The sequence below is a fragment of the Triturus cristatus genome, chromosome 4_2 (genome assembly GCF_964204655.1).
Source record: "Triturus cristatus chromosome 4_2, aTriCri1.1, whole genome shotgun sequence".
Lineage (NCBI taxonomy): Eukaryota > Metazoa > Chordata > Amphibia > Caudata > Salamandridae > Triturus > Triturus cristatus.
The window spans coordinates 621309632-621329841 of NC_140586.1; the positions used below are offsets into that span (position 1 = coordinate 621309632).

General features: G+C 46.5%; 1 protein-coding gene across 1 annotated transcript in view; it reads left to right on the forward strand.

Moving 5' to 3' along the window:
• Window positions 1–20210, forward strand: part of LRRC40 (leucine rich repeat containing 40) — a 354024-nt gene that overhangs the window by 289738 nt on the left and 44076 nt on the right. The window contains exons 12-13 of the mRNA XM_085602291.1: window positions 12154–12264; window positions 19339–19416. Coding sequence (XP_085458417.1) covers window positions 12154–12264; window positions 19339–19416 — 189 coding nt within the window. The remainder of the gene's footprint in view (window positions 1–12153; window positions 12265–19338; window positions 19417–20210) is intronic.

A 20210-nucleotide genomic window follows, 5' to 3' on the forward strand; every position in this document is an offset into this window, starting at 1 on the left:
GTATTAAAAGAATCGTTACATTATACCTGAAGTGATGCCCATGCCATGTCGAACTTCATGTAGCTTAAGTCAAGGTCAATTTTAAAGAGTTGCCATTCTGTTACCAAAGTCGTTCGGTGACTTTTTATGGCTGCTTGCCACAAGAAAAGCCTTCTGCCTCTCCTGGAGGGAGTTGTGAATGACTCTCAGGAAGGAACACAAAGGGTCTGCCATTAGAAGAGGTGTTATCTCTTCCTGGCAGGAAGGCCAAATGGAGTGTGACCCCAAATGGCGAGTTTCAAACTGGACGCTTCCTTTGAAGGGAAAATGATGGACACACACAAGGGGGCTGCTCTTTTCTTCTGGTAGACAGGTTGGCATCTGGGACAGCGAGTGGGAAACCATCAAGTGTCACACCACTTTTGCCGTGGATGTGCAGACCTTGGGGAGCCAAATTCCACACACAGAGAAAGGTTCTGCCATCTTGGGAGAGGGAAGAGTATTGCATTTTTGGACAGCCAGATGCCACACTTGACAGGAAGTTGTCATCAGGCAGGAGGGAACCTGGTAGCTTATTGGCTAGTAGCCACCACATACTCCGAGGCCAGGTTCTGGGCATAAAAGTGCCATTCCTGTCACCCAGACCTCAGAACACATCTGCACTGGAGAGAGGACTTAAGGGCTGCCGTGCTATTCCCTGGGCCTGGCAAAGGGATTCTGCATCAATGACTGGACAGCACCTGCTGATCCTTGGGTTAGCAAAGAGGGGACTGTGCCTGTGGTGCCCTGCTCAAGGAACAGTCATCCTGAGCCCCGAACAGAAGAAGTGACTCCAAGAGTCAGTTGGCTAATTTTCCTGTTTCAGCTACAGGGACACAAGATCTGAATAAGCCTGCCTTGGCGAGTTAGTAGGCATGATCGCTTGACCACCACTGAATTGCAGCCTGGGAAACAGAGCCCCACAGTCAAAAGGCGTGGGAGAGTCGTTGGAGTGCAGTTTGGTCTCCCAAGGTGAACAGTAGCCTCAGTTAAAGGGAACCACTGGTTTAGCTGTAACTGGAGAACAGTACCCCAGTAGCAAGTGGTTTTTGGCTGAACTTCAACCAGACTTTGTAGGACAGTGAGCCCAGTGGCCAAGTCGCCCCTCCATGTTTGTGGACCAAGGGGTGGCCACAGGAATACCCCATAACTAGATCAGCATCCTGTATCCTTTGGATTAGGACCCCTCCATTGATGTGTATCGTGGTTCGCCCATAGAGCCTGGACCTGGACTGGAGACTGCTTTAAGTGCAAGGTAACTATCCTTGCAAGCCTCATTGGCACCTTGGACTGACTGAGTTAGTCCCCCAAAGTGGGCCAGAGTAGTTGTTTACATCTTTACAAAAGTTTTCCAAGTAACCGATAACTGTGGTAGTTGCCAGTGCTTGCTTGCCGTGATTCATTACTTACTTATTAATTCATATGTCCAGAACCCTCATTTGAGTTTTGTCTGTTTTTGTGTCTAAAAATTCATAAAAATAAGAGCCATTTTTATAAATTGGTGTCAGATATTCTTTGTGTGGTCTCTCTCTTATTCAGCTGTTTTAGTACTTCTAAATGCTTTACACTTTTTCCTTTGACAAGCCTGACTGCTCGGAGCCACAGCTGCTTTGCAAACTAGCCTGATTGGACTTAAGATGGGTTTGTGGGCTTGCTACACAGTGACTTCGGACAACACCACCATATAATAAACCACTGTCCTCACAGTAGACATAGGAGTTTTTTTTTTTTTTAAATCTTCAACTAAAATGCACAAGAGTAGATGTTTTAAAGATGCTATTTGCAGAAATATTTCATATTTAAATAAATAGATTTTTGTACCTATGGATAAGTGTGTCCCTCTGAATAAGTTGCTGTTTGAACCGTATTCTTTGTCACTTCTCCGCTTCCTTTGTAATCAGTTGCATTGCTCCCTGCATAAACCCCTGGCTTTAGAATCCTTTTTATTGCGAGTTAATTTGAAGGAAGTGAATAAAATTAATTTAAATTACATATTTATTTTTTATGAAAATGTTTCTGTATTCCTTTAAAGGACTACATCTAATCTAATTACAACATATTTTACAGTGAGCAACTTAAGTCAGACCAAACAATGAAACAAATTTTAAAAGCACAGTAAACATTTTCATGGCCTACTCAGTGTTATTACTGATTGGAAACACTTTAAGTATGTAAAATTAGCAGCGGCAAATGAAAACATGTTCATATCCGGCATTCTTCACAGGGTACTATGGGGCACATGCATCAAGCCTGCATTTTGCGATTCCCAAATAGCGAATTTTACCGATTCGCAATTTGGGAGTCACTAAAATTGTGATTCCTTAACATTACCTAATAGCGATTCGGTAAATAGCAAATTGCTATTAGGTAATGTGACTCCATTCATTCCTATGGGCCTAAAGGCCCATAGGAATGAATGGTATTGCATTCGTTAATTGTGATTACCAAATTGGTAATCGCAAATAGCGAATCGAAAGCCAAGGCTGTCCAGGGGCCTAAGGCCCCCCTGAAGCACCCCGAGAAAAATGCAAGTGTGCACGTGTAAAGCACACTACATGCCACTTAGAAAAATGCATTTTTGTGCTTTTTTTAAAGTATGCCTATATTACCATCAACTTGAAGTTGATGGCAATTAGTGTTTCCCAAATGCACAGTTTTCATTTAATAAAGGCTTTTTGCATCTGCATTAGGGAATCGCAAATTGCGATTCCCTATTTGCATTCACAATTTAGAGAATCGCAAAAAATTGTGGTTACCTAAATTGCCCAAAAGTTACATGCATCAGAAAAGGCCATTTTGCTATCGCAAACGGCCGATTTTTGCAAATCGCACTATTTGCGATCACAAAATGGCTTGATGCATGTGCCCCCTTAATGATTCTAAAGCCGTCTACTCCTGCTACCATCTCCCAGGGCAGACACATCCTGTGAGCTTGGCGAACATCTTGTTCCTTATTAGTTCTCTATGGTGTTTACAGGCAGCTTTTAAAGGAATGTTTAGTGATATGTGGGTTAATAACTGTTGTGACGCTCATTTCAGGCATTATCTATTCATCTCCTGGATAGATTTTTATTGGCTAGGAACCAACCAAAATGCAGTATTTTGGCAGTGCGCAGCTGTCTGATTTACAATTAAGCAATATTATCCAAGTAGGAGATTCACCTAGGTAATTATTGATGATGGTGGAGTCAGAGGGCCCGAGGCGAAGCCAAGGATACCAATCTATCCCCCTTAATAACTACCTGATAGTAACCTTCCACATGCATAATACTGATATTATATATGAGACCATTAAATATAAGGTGAAATTCACAAAATTGTTTAAGGTTGTATTTTTTGTGATACTATTCATATGGAATTTTGCAAAAAGCATAGCTATTGGATTTTTTTACCTAATAAAGCTCCACCACAATGAGTATTAAAAGATTTTCCCCGCAGTACATGTAATTTACAGTGGTGTTCTGCTTCTTTTAGAAGTAGTTGCGAGTTCTAAGGTGTTGTCACCCTGTGAAAAAGGCTGATCCACGTCTGGGATTTGGTGAATCGTATTTGAGAGAAAAGTGTTTTCTCTCATGATATTCTAATGAGAATTTATGGCTCCATCATCTAAAATGAGGACACATTTTCTATAAATTTGCAAGTAGCTTCCTCATTAATGTAAGAAAAAAGGTTGGCATGCTGAGTTAAACGTTCTCCCAACAGGAGCATCAGTCTGACATTTGATTCTGTAGTGTTGCACTGCAGCTTCCCCACGCTGTTTTAATGAACATCTACATTATAAGCATTCTATATTGATTACAGAAGTGAGGCACTCCTAAATATCATGTTGCTGGATTAAAAGCTGTTGAATTTAAAGTCTGTCATATGGAACATTATGTTTTTTTTTTTGTTGATAAACAATTTTATTGATTTTTGCATGAAACATCAAAAAGCAGTGTGGCACAATTGTTCCGAGGATCACAGCAATACAAGGTATAGTAAACTTGAGGCATATTGGTAAGCTTCTAGTTTATCACCAGCAACATGTGAATTGACAATATCATACATCAGTAGGGTTCCCTGTAAGTCAATTTAGTTGACTGGTCCATTTGCCCCACACCCTACAGTATTTAGCTGGACAACCCCGTGCCTCGAATAAGGGTTTTTCCTGCATGTGACACCAATCCACACCCTGGCGCCATTTGGATACACTCTGGGTTTAGGCTTAGCCCATGCAGTGGGAATGTCACGTTTGGCCACTGCGATGGCTGTCCTTAGGAACAGTTTGTCAGAGCGGGACCCGTCTAGGCCATCCAGTACTCCTAAAATGAGCCGTATGGGGTCATGAGAAACCTACCAATCCAGGATGTGTGAGCTCAGACTCTGTTGCAGTCCAGTATGGGGTTAGACGTGGGCAAGTCCAGATCATGTGGTAAGTCTGCCAGTTCATGACCACAGCGCGTGCATTCCGGAGAGGAACGAAGGCCAGCCCTGTGAAGACATTCTGGGGTGAGATAAGCAGTGTGCAGATAGTATAGTTGGATGAGGCGGAGCCTTGCTAAAGTTGTGATGGTGGTGGGAGCCATAAGGGCATCGCCCCAGTCCTCCCCCAGGGGGCCCACCCACCCCTCCCAGCGGGTCCTGAGTGGGTCAAGCGTTGCCGGACCATTGTTAATCAGGGTTCGATATATTCGGGACACCCCACCCTTCCCCAGGTTTCCCCATCATAACTTGAGCTTCTAGTGGGCTGAACTCGGGGATTTCTGTGCCCGTTGAAATGTGTGTGTTGAGGGCGTGACGTAGCTGCAGGTACCTGTAGAATTGCGAGGTATGGAGAGTATAACTTCCCTGCAGGTCCTGGAACGTCCTAATGTGGTCGCCCACCCAGCTATCACCCAGTAGTGATATGCCAATGCTGTCCCACCATCTGAAACCCGTAAGTGCTGCCACGTCTCTCAGCCATCTTCCCTGCCAGAAAGGAGTCTGCTGGCTTAGTTTTTTGTCCCAGCGTGTGTGTCTTACCGACGTGCGCCATGGTGTCAGGACCACCCTAGTGATCAAGGGTATTGCTATGGGGATTGGGCTTCCGTATAGGAACGCCTGGATCTGAGGGAATTGTAGGGTCCTGAGCTCTGTTTTGTAGGCCGGATTAGACCAACCCCCATTAAACCAGTCGTGGAGAACCAAAAGGCGGGTGGCTATCTAGTAGAGGTGAAGATCAGTGATGCCCATACAGCCATCGAAGGGCGGGAGCCTACTGGGAGCAAGGGCAATATGCGGTCTCGCCCCCCCCCCCCTCCCCTCTTCTGATGTATTGGGGGAGGTCGTTCCATGTCTGGGCAGCCATCTGTATCAGTGCATGCATGGGAATGGGGGGTGCATGCGAGGGAGGGAGGGAGGGAGAGAGGCTAAGCGCAGCTGTTTGGTGGGTTGGTAGAAGGTCCTATGTTGTGCAGTGCTTTGTACGTGTGGGTGAGCAGTTTGAAGTGGCTGTGTTTCTGGATGGGAAGCCAGTGGAGTTTCCTGAGTTGAGGTGTGATGTCAGTGTGGTGTGCGAGATCGAGGATGAGCCTGGCGGTGGTGTTCTGAATGGTCTGGAGTCTGTGAAGGAGGTGGGTAGAGAGTCTGGCGTAGAGTGCATTGCATTTGTGTTCTGGGGAAGCCACTTCAAGATTTTTCATAGCAACCGTAAGATATGGAAGCAGGACGAAGAATCTGCATTATCCCCAATCAGGGATTCTTTTAAGCCTGCTACTCACCTGTGAGGGTCTCAAGGCGCTGGTGGGTGGGGGAGCAGCACCAGTCAGTCGAAGAGCCTGGTCTTGAGGGTCTTCCTGAAGATGTGCAGGGTGGGGGGGGTCCAGGAGGAGATGGTGGGCTGGCTGGCGTTGCTGGAGGAGGGAGTGATTTGTGAGTCAGGTGCCTGGTAGTTGAAGTTGTTGTAGAGGCCCTGATTTTCAGATGGAAGTAGGAGCCAAGCTTGTTGCAGAGGTCCTGGGAGGGGGTGATGTCCGTGGTTTAGCTGTCCGGTTTGGTGAATTCCTGGATGATGCTGAAGAGTTACTGCGATGATTGGGTGAGTTTGTTGTCCAGGATGAGTCCTGGTTTCTGGCGTATTCTATTGGAGTTTGAGTGGGTCGTAGCTCTGTGGCCCACCAGGAGAAATCACAGGGTGAGCTCTTTTTCCAGACGATCTGCATTTTTTCTTGTCTGTGTTGAGTTTCAGGCAATTCTCTCATATCCAGTACACCAAGCTGATCATGCAAGTTGTTCTCGTGGTGTTGGTGTCGTCTGTCAGGAATTGGATGAGCTGTATATCATTGGCGTAGGAGATTGTTGATTGCATGTGATATGATGATCTTTGCGAGAGGTGTCATGTATTTGTTGAAGAGGGGTGGGCTGAGTGATGATACCTTTGGTACTCTGCAGATGAGTTTCTTGGTTCCACGGTGTAGGGTGGGAGTCTTACTCTCTGGAGCCCGCCTGTAAGGAATGATGTTATTCACTTTAGTGCTGGTCCTTGTGTTGCTATGTGATGTACTCTTTGCTCTAGGGTGTGGTAAGAAACCATGTCGAAGGCTGCGGAGAGTTCGAGTAGGATGAGTGCTGCGGCTTCACCCAGGTCGAGGATGGGTTGGATGCTGTCTGTGGCCATATGATGAGGCTGTTTCAGTGCTGTGATTATTGTGGGAGCCTGATTGTGTGCTGTCTAGGAGTTGGTAGGGTTCTAGGTACTTGGAGAGTTGATGTTTGTTTGCTTTTTCTCTGACTTTAGCTGGGAACGATAGCAGTGAAATGGGTCAGTGTTTGCTGAGTGTGCTTGGGTCTGCCATTGGTTTGTTAAGGAGGGCGCATAGTCCGTGGGGGGGCCCTAGTGGACTGATTCATGATAGAGGCTGTATCTTTGTAGGTGAGTGGGCTCCAGTTGGTTAGGAGTTCGTATTTACTTGAGTTGGTGGACAACAGGTTGATGAGGTCTTCTGGTTGGTGCTGGAATTCAAAGTTGTTGTAGAGCTTTGATATTTTGATGTGAAAGAAGTCAGAGTTTGCAGCGTTCTTGCGATGGGGTGATGGTGTTAGGGTTGGAGAATTTGGTGATGATTACGCAGAATTCCTTGCGGTTGTTGGAGATGGATTCTATTCTCAGTGTCGGGCCTTTTATTTGTTTCTCTTAATTGCTGATGGTAATGCCTGGGTGGGACCTTGTAGGTGTTTCTGGCGGTGGCTTCCTTGACTGCTATCCATATTTGGTCCATTTGTTTGCGCTAGTGCTTGGATTCCCTGAGGTGGTCGATCTACCAGCTTGCTTGCTCATTTGTTTTTCTTTGTTTGGTGTTTTTGATGAGATCAAGGGTGTTGGCGCAGCTTGAGATCCAATCGTTTAATATTTTTATGTTGTGGTCCAGGTTGTTGGTAATGTTGGGTTGGTTGGTCCCCCGCACCCGTGCGCTGGGTCTTTCCAATGAAGTGGCTTGCGTCGCACAGATGTGGAAATGAATGATGGAGTGGTCCATCCATGTCAACCAGGTGACATGGCTGAATTTGATCTTGTCGCTGGAGGTGAATACAGGGTCTAGAGTGTGTTCTGTGGTGTGCGTTGGGCCATGGACGAACTGGGAGATTCAATTATTGTTTAAACTTTGAAATAGGTCTGAGGAGTTGGAGTCCGTGGGGTGGTCCAGGTGGAAGTGGAGGTTGCCGAGGAGGATAAATTCCATGGTTCTGATGGCAAGAGGTGCTATGTAGTCTGTGATGAGGCTGCTGAACCCAGTGCACAATCCAGGAGGACTGTACGCGAGGGTTCAGTTGATGGTGGTTTTGCCCTCAATTTGTAGTTTGAAATGCATGTGTTCTATGAATGGTGTGTTGGTGTCTGTGGATGTGGAGCATTTGATGATGCCACCATCTGCATGTGTTTTTGGAGTTGGTACCCTGTCAAGAGGGCTGTGGCAATGTTGGATGCTGATGTTGGATTGAGCTAGGAAAAGGACATCCGGTGTGTGGGTGTTGATGAGGTCCCAGATCTCTGTGGCGTGCTTGCTGAGCGAGTACTTGTTGGATAGCATGCATGCAAGCTGTTGCTGTGGTGCTGCTGGTGTGGTGTTTCACTTGGTTTGTGTGGGGGTGGTGAGTGCTGGTGTGCTGCCGCAGGAGAAATGGCAGTGAGCTCATGTGAAAGTTCCCGGGTTGTGGAGTGCTGCGTGGTAGCAGTGGATGTGGTGGCATCATGGGTTGCTAGGGAGGAGGGCGCTGGCAGTGTAGCTGCAGGGGCCGAACAGACCAGGGTTTGTGATGCTGTGTGCAGGTCCAGGTGCAGCTAGGCATGTCTTTGAGAGCGGAGAGAGGAGACTGCAGGAGGAGCTAGGTGGGGCCTCTAGGTGCAAGGCTTGGTCCGAGAGACCAGTCCCAGGTAAGTAGAGGGGGGGGCTTAGGCCTAGGTACCTGTTCCATAGGTTAACAGAGACTGCGGTTAACTAGGTCCTGGCAAGGGAGAGGAGCGCAGGGGGGCGGTGGACAGAGCTAGGAAGGACCGGAAGAAGCAAGAAGATGCGGGAGAGCAGTTGAGGAGCGGGGAAGGAGGCGGGAGGTGGAAGAAGCGCAGGAGGGGGGGCAGGGGGCTGTGTGGGCATGAAGGGGCAATTGGGAATGAACAAAGATTGTAAGGGTCGAATAGATTGAAAAAGAGCACAGTAGTGGAGAATTCCCAAAGGGTTTGTCGGGCAAAGAGTGGAAAGTGCCGAAATGGGCACAAAAGTGAAAGCTGCAGTAAAGGGCACATGAGTGGCAGGTGCAAAAAAAGGCACAAGAGTGGAAAAGTGCAAGAGTGTAAAGAGTGGAAGAGTGTAACAGGATAGAGAAGGAAAATGCAGAAGTGAGGCACAAGGGAGTGGTGGAGGGTGAGAGAGTTTGGAGAGAAGAGGCTTCAGGAGGAGTGAGTCAGAGCCTTGAGGGGCAAGGGTCTGAAAGACCAGTCCCAGGTAAGTGGGGGAAGTTTAGGCCTAGGCACCTGCTCAACGGGGTAACATAGGGGCTGCTAATAAGTAGGTCCTAGGATGGGGAGAAGTGGAAGAAGAAAAAAGATGCAGGAGAGCAGTTAAGATGTGGGAGAAGGTGGGAGGTGTAAAATGCAAAGGTTGTGAGCCTTAAGGGGCAAGTGGGAGGGAGCAAATAAAGGCACGAGTGGGAGGTGCGGAAAGTGTCACAAGAGTGGGAGGTGCGGAAAGTGTCACAAGAGTGGGAGGTGCGGAAAGTGTCACAAGAGTGGGAGGTGCGGAAAGTGTCACAAGAGTGGGAGGTGCGGAAAGTGTCACAAGAGTGGGAGGTGCGGAAAGTGTCACAAGAGTGGGAGGTGCGGAAAGTGTCACAAGAGTGGGAGGTTGCGGAAAGTGGCACAAGAGTGGGAGGTTGCGGAAAGCGGCACGAGTGGGAGGTGCGGAAAGCGGCATGTGGGTAGAAAGTACAGAAAGCGACACATGGGTGGAAAGTACAGAAAGGGGCACGTGGGTGGAAGGTGCCAAAAGTGGCGCGTGGGTGGGAGATGCCGAAAGGGGCCCAAGAGTGGGAGGTGCCGAAAGGTGCCCAAGAGTGGGAGGTGCCGAAAGGGGCCCAAGAGTGGGAGGTGCCAGAAGGGCAAGCATTGGCAAAGCCTATTGGTCTTTCCTATGCAGGAGATTTTGTCCTTGCCATTATGTATTAGCCATGTTGTGCACCAGCTGTTCTGCATTGCTAAATGTTAGCGGGATATAGTGGAGTGTCGTATCGTGGAGTAGAGTGGAGTGGCGTAGAGAGTTGTAAAGTGGAGTTTATTTGAGGGGCAAGTGTATTGCCATAGAATAGAGTGTTGTAGAGAGCAAAGGTGCAGAATACAGCGGTGCAGTAGTGAAGAGTGCGGTGGTGCATGGTAGGGTGGGGAATAGTAGCTGGCATAGAGTAGAGTGCTGACGAATAGAGAAGGGAGGCATGGAGTGAAGTGCCGTAGAGTGCAGTGGTGAACAGTAGATTGAGTGGTGTAGAGTGCATTGGCATTGTTGAGTAGAGTAGAGTGGTGCAGAGTAGAGTTCAGCGCAGAGAGTGCAGTGTTGCAAAGCAGAATGTCTTAGAGTGCAGTGGTGTAGAGTGGAATAAAGTGCATTAGTGTAGAGAATAGGGGCGTAGCATGTTGTATAGTGGCTCACAGTACAGTAGTGCTGAGTGAATTGGCATAGAGTACAACAGCGTAGAATAGAGTGGCGTCAAGTGTAGTGGGGTAGAGTGGAATGATGCAGGGTAGATTGCAGTGGCATAGAGTGAAGCTTTGTAGAGTAGATTAGAGTGGATTGTCGTAGAGTGCAGCGGTGTAGAGTAGAGTGCATTGGCATGAAGTATAATAGTGTATAGTAGAGAGGCGTAGATTAGAGAGGTGTTGAGTGAAGTAGAGTGGCGCAGAGTAGAGTGCAGTGATGCAGTGTGGAGTGGTTCAGTTGAAATTACCATTACATTTGCTCATACCTACTGTTTTACTGATAAAAGGATACAGCGCACAAGCAATAATGTGTAGAATATCTTCACCTAGTGTATTGATTTGTTTTACTCATATTAAAATATTTGCTTCCACCATACTTCGAAATTACCAAAAAGTTTGCTTTTTTGTGCTTCATATATGCTGAAATATCTGCACCGTTCATTGATGGACATTTAAATTTTGTTTTTGTGCAGAAGAAAAAAAACGTTGTACACCACACCCCAAGGAGGCAGCATGAATCACATAAAGTCAGAGAAAGAAAAGTAAACTCAAAGCTCCCTGGAAGACTTAGCCTAACATTTGACCTCTGTCTTTGAATGCACAGCAAATGTGACAAGATAAGAAGAACAAGATATAAAGGCCTGTCAGTACTGGTAAAGGAATACAGTAAATAGGGTTTGGTCAAGGGAAGGGGTAATTCAAGCTGGACATCCTAAAACAAAGCCAGCAAATAGAAAGCAAGTAAATCTGAGTTACAAAGACAATGGTAAACAATAGACAGAATGCATTCCCAGGGAAGCTTGCCAAATGTCCCCAAGATGTTGTTAGCAAACCGGACAGCTGTGCTGTCTGCAAGGCATCGAGCTAAAAAGGCAGAAGTGAGGCATTAGTAAGAGGTGAAGTGAGAGGGAGTTGAATGAGAGAGAAGGCTGCAGGAGGAGTGAGACGGGAACTCTAGGTACAAGACCCGGTCTGAGAACGCCTAGACTGATAGAAGGATGAGTCCCTGTAAGTAGAAGGAGCTTGGGAAATTTATATTGCGAGGTTAATAGAAGGAACTTATAAAAAACGTGCGAAATATATATTTGCCTTTAAAAGTGTCTCTCTATGTACCTTAACAACTACATTCAAAGGAAATTATTCAAAACATATTTACCTTTGTAAATCCGAGGCAACTGGTTTAAACACAACGGAAACTGTCATTAACTACGCCATTTTCTTAGACTGGGAACAATAAATGGAAAGCACATGGAAATTAATGTTTTTGGGGGTTGGTTATTTCAGGGACTTGCAGCTATAGAGATGAGCACCACTTTAATGTATATATTCAGCCTTTTCTGGAGAGAAGTGAATGACCCTAAAGCGGTCTGGTCCAACAGCACTTCTTCCAGTGATGCTATTCCACTGTGAGCTAGGCGAACACTTTCTTTTTTAGGACACTGTAATCTTCACAAGTAGCTGTGAAGTGAATCCGTAGTAGTGTATGTGGGTTGCTTATGTAATAAGGCTTGTCTCTGTTAGTAGCTGTGAGTGCAGCATTTTAATAGTGTAGATCTGTCCGATTTACAATACTTCTTAGAACTCTTACCGATCTAAGGTCAAAATCTCATTCCTTTACCTAATGTCTTCAAGAATGTTTCATTTTGATGTTTCTAATGCTCCTCAGCAGCCCTGCATCATTTAGGTTTCCTGATTTATATTATATGTATTAACTATTCATTCTGTCTTTTCAAGAAATCCATAAGAGAAATAAGGAACTACAGAGAAATACGACTCTCGCCATTTCTACTATGTATGGCTTGTGCAGAAAATGTTAGTGTACATTGATCACCAATACGTTTTGGTTTTCAGAGATTAAAAGTATTTAATCCATGTAGTTGCACAGACTTTCTGTTGAAAAAGATTACATTTGATATTTTTTTACTGGGTTGCAGGATTGTTGATCTGAAGGACACAGTCTCTGATATCAACCTTGGCTTCAATAAGCTGCCCTCAATTTCATTGCAGCTGTGCATGCTTCAGAGGTTGACGCATGTGGACTTCAGGTACTTGATAACAACACCCAGTTTGCTTTTATCCATGCGTTTAGTTTGACTTTGCAGTAATTATTATTGCTTTTTGATAAATGTTTAGCAGTGATAGTTAACTAAGAAATTAATGTTTCTAATTAAGTTCTTAGTATTTCAAAGTTTCTAATGTATAGTTTATACAATAACACCCTATAACAAATACTAAAACCATATATCTTCTTTAAAGTTTAAAATTGATATATTTAAATGAGTGTTATCTATTTAATTCCAAAGTTAATATGAAAATGCTTGCATCGTTACCTTGTATGCAGCTAGATATATAACCATTTAGCAGCATTCCATAATTTGTTCACTAGTGTTTCCTTCTGAGAGAGGACCAAATGTATGCAAATCTCCCACATGAAGTTTTAGGGCTAAGGTACCTATCGTCCCCGCAGAACTACAAGCAAAAACCGATACATTATTAGCTCTCCGTTAGTGAGGTATGGTTTTGGTTCTCAAACAGCAAGTGAAAGTCCACGTCTTGATACTCATTTTAGCTGCAGTCCCATGCTTTTTGACCCATGCACATGTTTGGGTTACTTGTCATTTCATGTTGAGAAGACTTGATGCATCAGGGAAGCTGCAGGGGAGAGCAACCACAGTCTTGATGTGAGCTGTAACAAAGGAGTCCTTAGAAGTTAACCGGTTTTACTTACAAGACTTTGGCTCAACTTTGCTAGCAAACTGTAAATAGCACAGCATTCTGCACCGAAGATGTTTGAGATGTGTGCCAAACTCCTCTCCCATACAACTGCTTAACAATTGAGCTACAGAAAATATTCGCGCCAAGTAAAACCGGAAGATACAAATTAAAATAGACAAGTGGCACGAACATGAAGAAAAAGGCATACATAGGCTATGAAAAAGCAAGTTTAGCTATGCAGGAAATAATAAACAGTAAAATTGTCTCTGTCCTTTGTCAAAAATGCAACTCCTCTTATCAAAAATGACCATTGAAGGGTAGAAAAACAACAAGGATGTTCAACACACACCATATAGCCCCAGACCTGACCAGTCAGAAACCTTGTTGGCTACGAACAGCCTCTCGCTAGAAATGTTGTACAGAATGTTGTAAAAACTTTGTAGATGACTTCAAAAGTGGTTTTCAAACCACCAGAGCAGTGGCACAAAGTTTCAGATGTTGGTAGTTCCTCTTGAACCAGAACACTGGATGCTTTCAGCATACCACTAAAATGGAACTCCTCCTGCTGCTCAGCAACGTCTACTGGGTCAGGTTCTCCTCCTCTACTAAACAACTCAGAAGTATGTTCCTTACCTGGATCCAGGACACCAATGTATCAAGACCCTACAGCATATACCTCGGTTCCCATGTCTGCTAGCAATAATGTAGGAATCCTCCTCATCATCATCATAATCCTCATCAGTGTTCTTGTATGGGGGGGCGTAGCTTGGCCGCTTGTAATGGCGGACGTGTGAGCGAGCTGCTCCGTGCTGGCCCGAGAGATATCCTGCATAATCTCGGACAGGCTGAGACACTTGCTGTTGGTCGATCAGGCCCTCGCACAGTGGGGGTTGGGTGTGTAGTGGGGGGCTCCTGAGGACTTCGGGAGAATCGAAGCCCCAGAGAGGCATGAAAGCGAGACTCGGACCGGATACACGCCAAGATGGCGGCCGGAGTTTGGGCCGTGAAATAGGAAGGGCTTCGGAGGATGGAGCGAAGCTGATTCCGGCAGCGCCTGCAGACAAAGAGCATCGCACGGCGGCCTGGGCAGGTAGATACTGCGGCCGAGGAAGAGTGCTGCTGGCCTGCTGTGGAGGCAAGATATTGTGGCGAGACGCGAGGGCCTTGGAAGTCTGGACCGTTGAACTTCTGCACTCCAGAGGAGGCTTCACACACCAGAGTCGATCTGGGTGTGAACCGGTAAAACTGAAAGGTGAGGATGCATGGGGGGCATCCTGACTTGCGTAGGCGCCCAGGGACGGATGGGGTCTGTCTGGGTGACTTGAGAGGTGAGAGCGACGCCGGGAGTGGGAGTGGAACGCAGAGCAGGATTTACTCGGGGCCCAGTTCGGGGCACGGAGAGACGGAGAGGAGAGGGGTAGAGGCCTTCCCCCCCCCCCCCCCCCCCCATTTCCCCCACCCCATTTGGAATAACCAGGCCTGACTACCGTTCATATCCCCCGCAAACATCTACACCCAGTTAAGTGTGAGGAACCGCAACCCCGATGAGAAGGGGGGTTCTTTAATAATAGCACCTGGGGGTGCGCTGGTGTAACAGGGACGCTGCCAGTGTGGGGCACCTGAGAGGAATTCCTGGACCTGCTCTCTCTCCCAGCAGCTCCGCTGTTGTGCAGCTGAGAGGTGGCTGGAAGGGGTTCGAACCTTGCCTCTGCTGTTCCTCTGTTGCCCGTCTGCCTCTATGTGCCTGTTTTTGCCCTTGGGACTGGCTGTTTTTTAGAAGTAGTCATAATTGTATTTACTGTGCTGTTATCTGTGCCTGTGCCCTTGTTTTTTAAGTGCCCGTTCTCTCATCGCCCTTTAGCCGCCGATGCTCCCCTGCGGCCTCTCCCCCTTGCCGTCCCCACCTCCCAGCTGAGCTTGCCTCCCCGTCACTATTTATTGGCGGCCGTGCCGCTGGCACACCATAGGCAAGCCCGTCTGCACCAGTCCGCAACCCAACCGCGACCAGCGCCAGGGACCCTGGATCTCCGAGCATCCACCACTACGACTCAGCTGCCCTCCTCGCACTCAACCCCGGAAGAAGCAACAACTGCGAGCTGTCCACGCCGAACACCACCCACGGACAGAACTCCTGCTGTCACTGCCACTAGACCTTCACCACCCTCTGCACCCCCACAGACACCACCAAACGCATCCTCCTCAACGTGCGCTCCCTGCACAAACACGCCGTAGAGATCTGGAACCTCCTCGACGCCCTCTTGCAAGACGTCATCTTTTTCACAGAAACCTGGACCAACACCGTCTCTGCCCCGACATCGCCACCGCCATCCGTGACGGATACAAGATCCAGAGGAAGGACTGCCCCCACCTGCCCAGGAGGAGGACTCACCATCGCACACAAGAGCTCCCTCCGACTCACCACCTCTGTTATGAGCGACTCCACGTCCACCACCGAACACCTCCACTTCCAGATACAGACCAGCCTCAGATCCACACCATGCGGCACGCTCGCCTACAGGCCTCCTGGACCACGAACTGCGTTCAGGATGACCTCGTTGCACCCCACGCCATTGCCTCCACTGACTACATACTCATTGGAGACCTCAACTGCCACCTTAACAACCCCAACTCCTCCAACCTCCTGGACAACCTCTCAAACCACGGACTGAAACAGCTCATCACCACCCCCACCCATAAGGCCTGATACATCCTCAACCCCATCTTCACAGAAGGTAACAACATCAACTTCAGCCACACAACGCAACCCCTCTGTACGGACCACCACTGCGTACACTTTCACGCCAACAAACCCACAGCCCCCAAACCTGCACCCCGCCCACCTCTAAGGAACTGGAGCAAAGACACAGAAGAGCGCCTCAACTCCACCCTCAACCGTGATGCCCCCTCCACTTCGATTGACGTCAACCTCGCTGCCAAAGAACTACACAGATGGATCTCCAACTGCGCAGATGAACTAGCCCCCCTCCGCAACCCCAACAGCCTATGGCCCAGGAAGGCCACCTGGTACACCGCCGGTCTCCAGGAATCCCGGTACACCTGCAGACATCTAGAGAAGATTTGGCGAAACAGCAGAACGCCTGAAGCCCGCACCACATACAAGAACGCCATGACCGAATACCACCATCTCATCAGATCAACGAGACGAACCTTCATCCAGAACAAGATCTCCGCCAACGCAGGCAACTTGAAAGAACTCATCAGCATCCTCCAAGAATTCACCAAACACCCATGTGAGGCCACGAACATCACCCCTTCCCAGTACCTCTGCAACAAGCTAAGCTCCTACTTCCATCTGAAAATCAAGTTTCTCTATGACAATTTCAACGAACGAACCCCGGGCTCCGACACCACCCTCCCCTCCAACAACGCCAACCAACCCACCATCTCTGCTTGGACCCAAACCACCACCGAAGACCCTGAATCAACCATGAAAGGCATCCACTCAGGAGCACCCACAGACTCCTGCCCTCTGCACATCTTCCACAGAGCCGCCGCCATCGCACTGGAACTACGACGCACCATCGACACCACCTTCAAAACCGGCACCTTCCCCGATGACTGGAAATGAGCAGAAGTCAAGCCCCTGCTCAAGAAGCCCTTAGCAGACCCTTCGGACCTCAAGAACTACCACCCATCTCCCTCCTTCCCTTCACGGCCAAAGTCACTGAGAAGACCGTCAATGCCCAACTTACGAAATTCATTGAAGAGAACTAAATCCTTAACCCCTCCCAGTCCGGATTCCGCAACAAACATAGCACCGAGACCGCCCTACTCGCCGCCACAGATGACATCCGCACCCTCCGTGACCAAGGACACACTGCGGCCCTAATCATACTCGACCTCTCTGCAGCCTTCGATACCGTCTCCCACTGCACACTCACCGCCAGACTCCACGATACGGGGAAATGCCCTCGAATGGCTCCGCTCCTTCCTCACCGGCAGGGTCCAAAGAATTCCAGGGTGCCATGAATTAGTCTTTGAACTGGGCAAACTGCTTCACCATGAACCAGTAGCATGACCTTCAGTCTGTGGAGACACGCTCATGACAACAAATACCTCAGACCTAGTTGACAGCAATATTCTGAATTGTTTTAAGTTTTATTAAACAAGCAAGTGGGATCCTTAGGCATGTCTTTACAGTAATTCAAATGTTGCCAAAAAAGCCAGCCTCTTAGACTATGTTTTCCCGGGCCCTGAACGAGAGATCCTGAACCCTCAGATTTTTAAGTGAGGAAACTGGGACTGACAGACAGCTAGTTGATTTAGACCAGCAGCTGAGCGACCAGTTAGAGTGTCTGTTACTCACTAGAAATGTTTTTACTGTTGAACTTTAAGAAATGAATCACCATTCATCTCTTACTAACATGCCCCAAGTTGGGCGATGGAGATGAATGATGCCTGATCGAATTTCAGAGTAATGTTAGTATAAAAAACGGTTTAATGCCAGAGTAATGCACCCCCTTCTCCTAGTAGCTGGACATAAAGATTCAACAAGATGGGTGAGAGTTGAGCCCAAAGCTCCCACAGCTTACCGTGGCCTCGACAGATCTAAAAGGAGCAGCAGAGGATAGATGAGCGTGTTCTGCCAAGAAGGACTCAAACTATTCCAAAACTTTGTCAGTAAGTCAGCAAACTATTTCCTCCGTGAAGAAGTGACAGAAATTGATATGTTGGCTGTTTAAGCAGTGCTGCATGACGTGCATCTTTCAACACTTACACCTCATGTTGTAAGGGGATAGGTAACCTTGTATCATATTACTTCACCATGTCAGTGTGGTATCATGGCATTTGACAGGCATGTCTAGCAGGAGCCTGCACTAGGAAAAGGAATATGCCAAGTTATACCAATGTCATAGGGGACTGAAATAATGTTGGAAGGTCTTGCACCACAACTGTATTCAAACCCAGTGGGTGTCATTTGAGAACCAACCAACAGTGGCTTTCTTCTGAACTCCTTTCTGGTTGTAATTTTCCCATGTGATGATAAGGAAATGAATTAGTGCATGGCTTAAAGGATGGAATTAAATAGTAACATTTTCCATTAATCTGATTTCGTCAGAGCAAATGAAAGTGAAATTAAACAAGAAGCAACTTAAATAGCGGAATGGGGAATATAAATGAAGTGGATGAGTGCGGAGTGCTTATCCGAGAGGGACTGATTTAAAGACCTAATAAAGTGGTCATGACAAAGGAATCTCAGAAGAGTATGATCTGACTGGTTAATAAATTGATAAAATATTCGACACAACTTGAAGCTTTTGCATCCCACTGATGCTCTCCCATGCTCGTCCTGAAATCTAGGGATATGATATAGTGGGGCAGGCTACTGATAGGTGGCAAACCACTGTTCTTGCGTTTCTGGGTAGGTTTAATAGAGTTTCTAGTTACAGGGTTCGGCCGCCTGGGCAGTCTCACAATGTTCTACTTCCATCTACTTTTACAGGCTTGATCGGGTATATCAATGAGCAGGAGAGATCAAAACCATGTATCTGTCATGCCCTTTGATGTTCCCACAGGGCCTCTTTTAGCCCTTTTCATATTATTTTGGGGTTAGGCTTAGGATTTACGTTATTATTGCTCATTCTTTGAGGTGCTCCTTGGAGACAGATGAGTTTTTTCCTGATTTCACAGCAACAAATGCAGGCTGCACTCTACCACAAGTGAGCATACTGTGCAGGGTTTTTTGTTTATAGGATGAGTGTGAACCCTGCCATTTTCTCTCTTGCTCCCCCTAAATTTTGAAGTTTGTTATTTGACCAAACAATTTAGCAACTTTGAGGAAGGAAGAGTAGCTCCAAAAAAATACGCCGCTGTCTCGAAGCCACCACTTGGGGCTCAATTCAAGCCATATAACTTCTTTCAGTGTTCTATTTCTCATTTCTCATCTTTAAAAAATGGTCTCAGCTTCGTAGTTTCAATTCCGTTCAGATGATCATTGCCTTACTCTGCATGCCTTTGACCGGCAGCACAAAATGGCATTTATTTTTGTTCTAAATACCTTTACTACAGACAGTCAGTTTTTTTTTAGTTCTACCTCATGTTCATAAACATTTTATTTATAATATTTCATTTGAAGTTTCCAACTTATTTTTTGGTCCATGTATATTCGTAAATAGTTATATAAAGCTGATTCTGCCCGTGCAAAAAACATTTGAAATTCTTACATAATGCCATTGTTTTGTCTTTGAAAAGTCAATTGAGAGTTCTTTTCGTTATAAACCTCATCAATTTTTACGAGTACGGCTATAGATGTGGCATTAAACAGCATTAAAGATTCTGCTTTATTCGTATGCAGTGGTAGAAGTTATATGAAATAAGTATTGGGTTTTGTTTTGCTGTCAACAGTTTTAAGAGATTTTATTTGATTCCTTTTCTCTGTTTAGGAACAACGTGCTGACTTATCTGCCTCCAGAAATGGAAGCATTACTAAAACTTCAGACGATAATTCTGTCATTTAACAGGTAATTGATGGATATTTCATACGTGGACTCTTTTATCAACGGTATTAAAACCGTTAAAAAAAATAATTGATCGTTTATTTGTTATTCATGTGATAATCTGGCCCTGGAGTGAAGTTCGGTTCCTCGGGAGTATTTACTTTTAGTTCTACTGCTTGTGTTAAAGGATTGACAGAGAGAGGGCCAACCTTTATCTCAAGGCGGCAAGAGATCCGTGTTCTGCAGCCTGCGTTTCAATGGCTCTGGGCCACAAATGTAAAGGTGTTCCCTCGTCCATCTGATTCATTCAGTCATCATGTGTATAGCGCTGATCTTTGCTGCAGGTGTCTGTGTATCACTTGTAATCATTGGTTGTAATCCTGCTAATGTAGCACTGCAGCCTAACCACACTATTCCACCATGCTCCACTGCATAGTAGGCAAACTACTCTTACACTCCCTCCTGCACATCGTTCTAATAATACAAATCTACCTCAGTGAATTGTAGGGGCAATTACCAACCTCACTACACTTAATCCAGTAGGTCCATCTAATTGCACTGCATGCCAGTGACAGTAAGTGTTAACGTTTCATTGGATTCTAGGGACTCTGACTGGCCACGCTGTACTGTTTTCGAAAGACTTTAAAGGAGACACTAATTACCACAGTGTGCTGCATACTTTGGACATTATTTCTCTACAGTGCACATCCCCCTAGAGGTAATTCACTATACTTAACTCCTATTATTAAAACTAACTCACCGCAGTGCATGGTAAGGATACTAACCAACCACAGTGTACTCTTATCCACAGCACACTC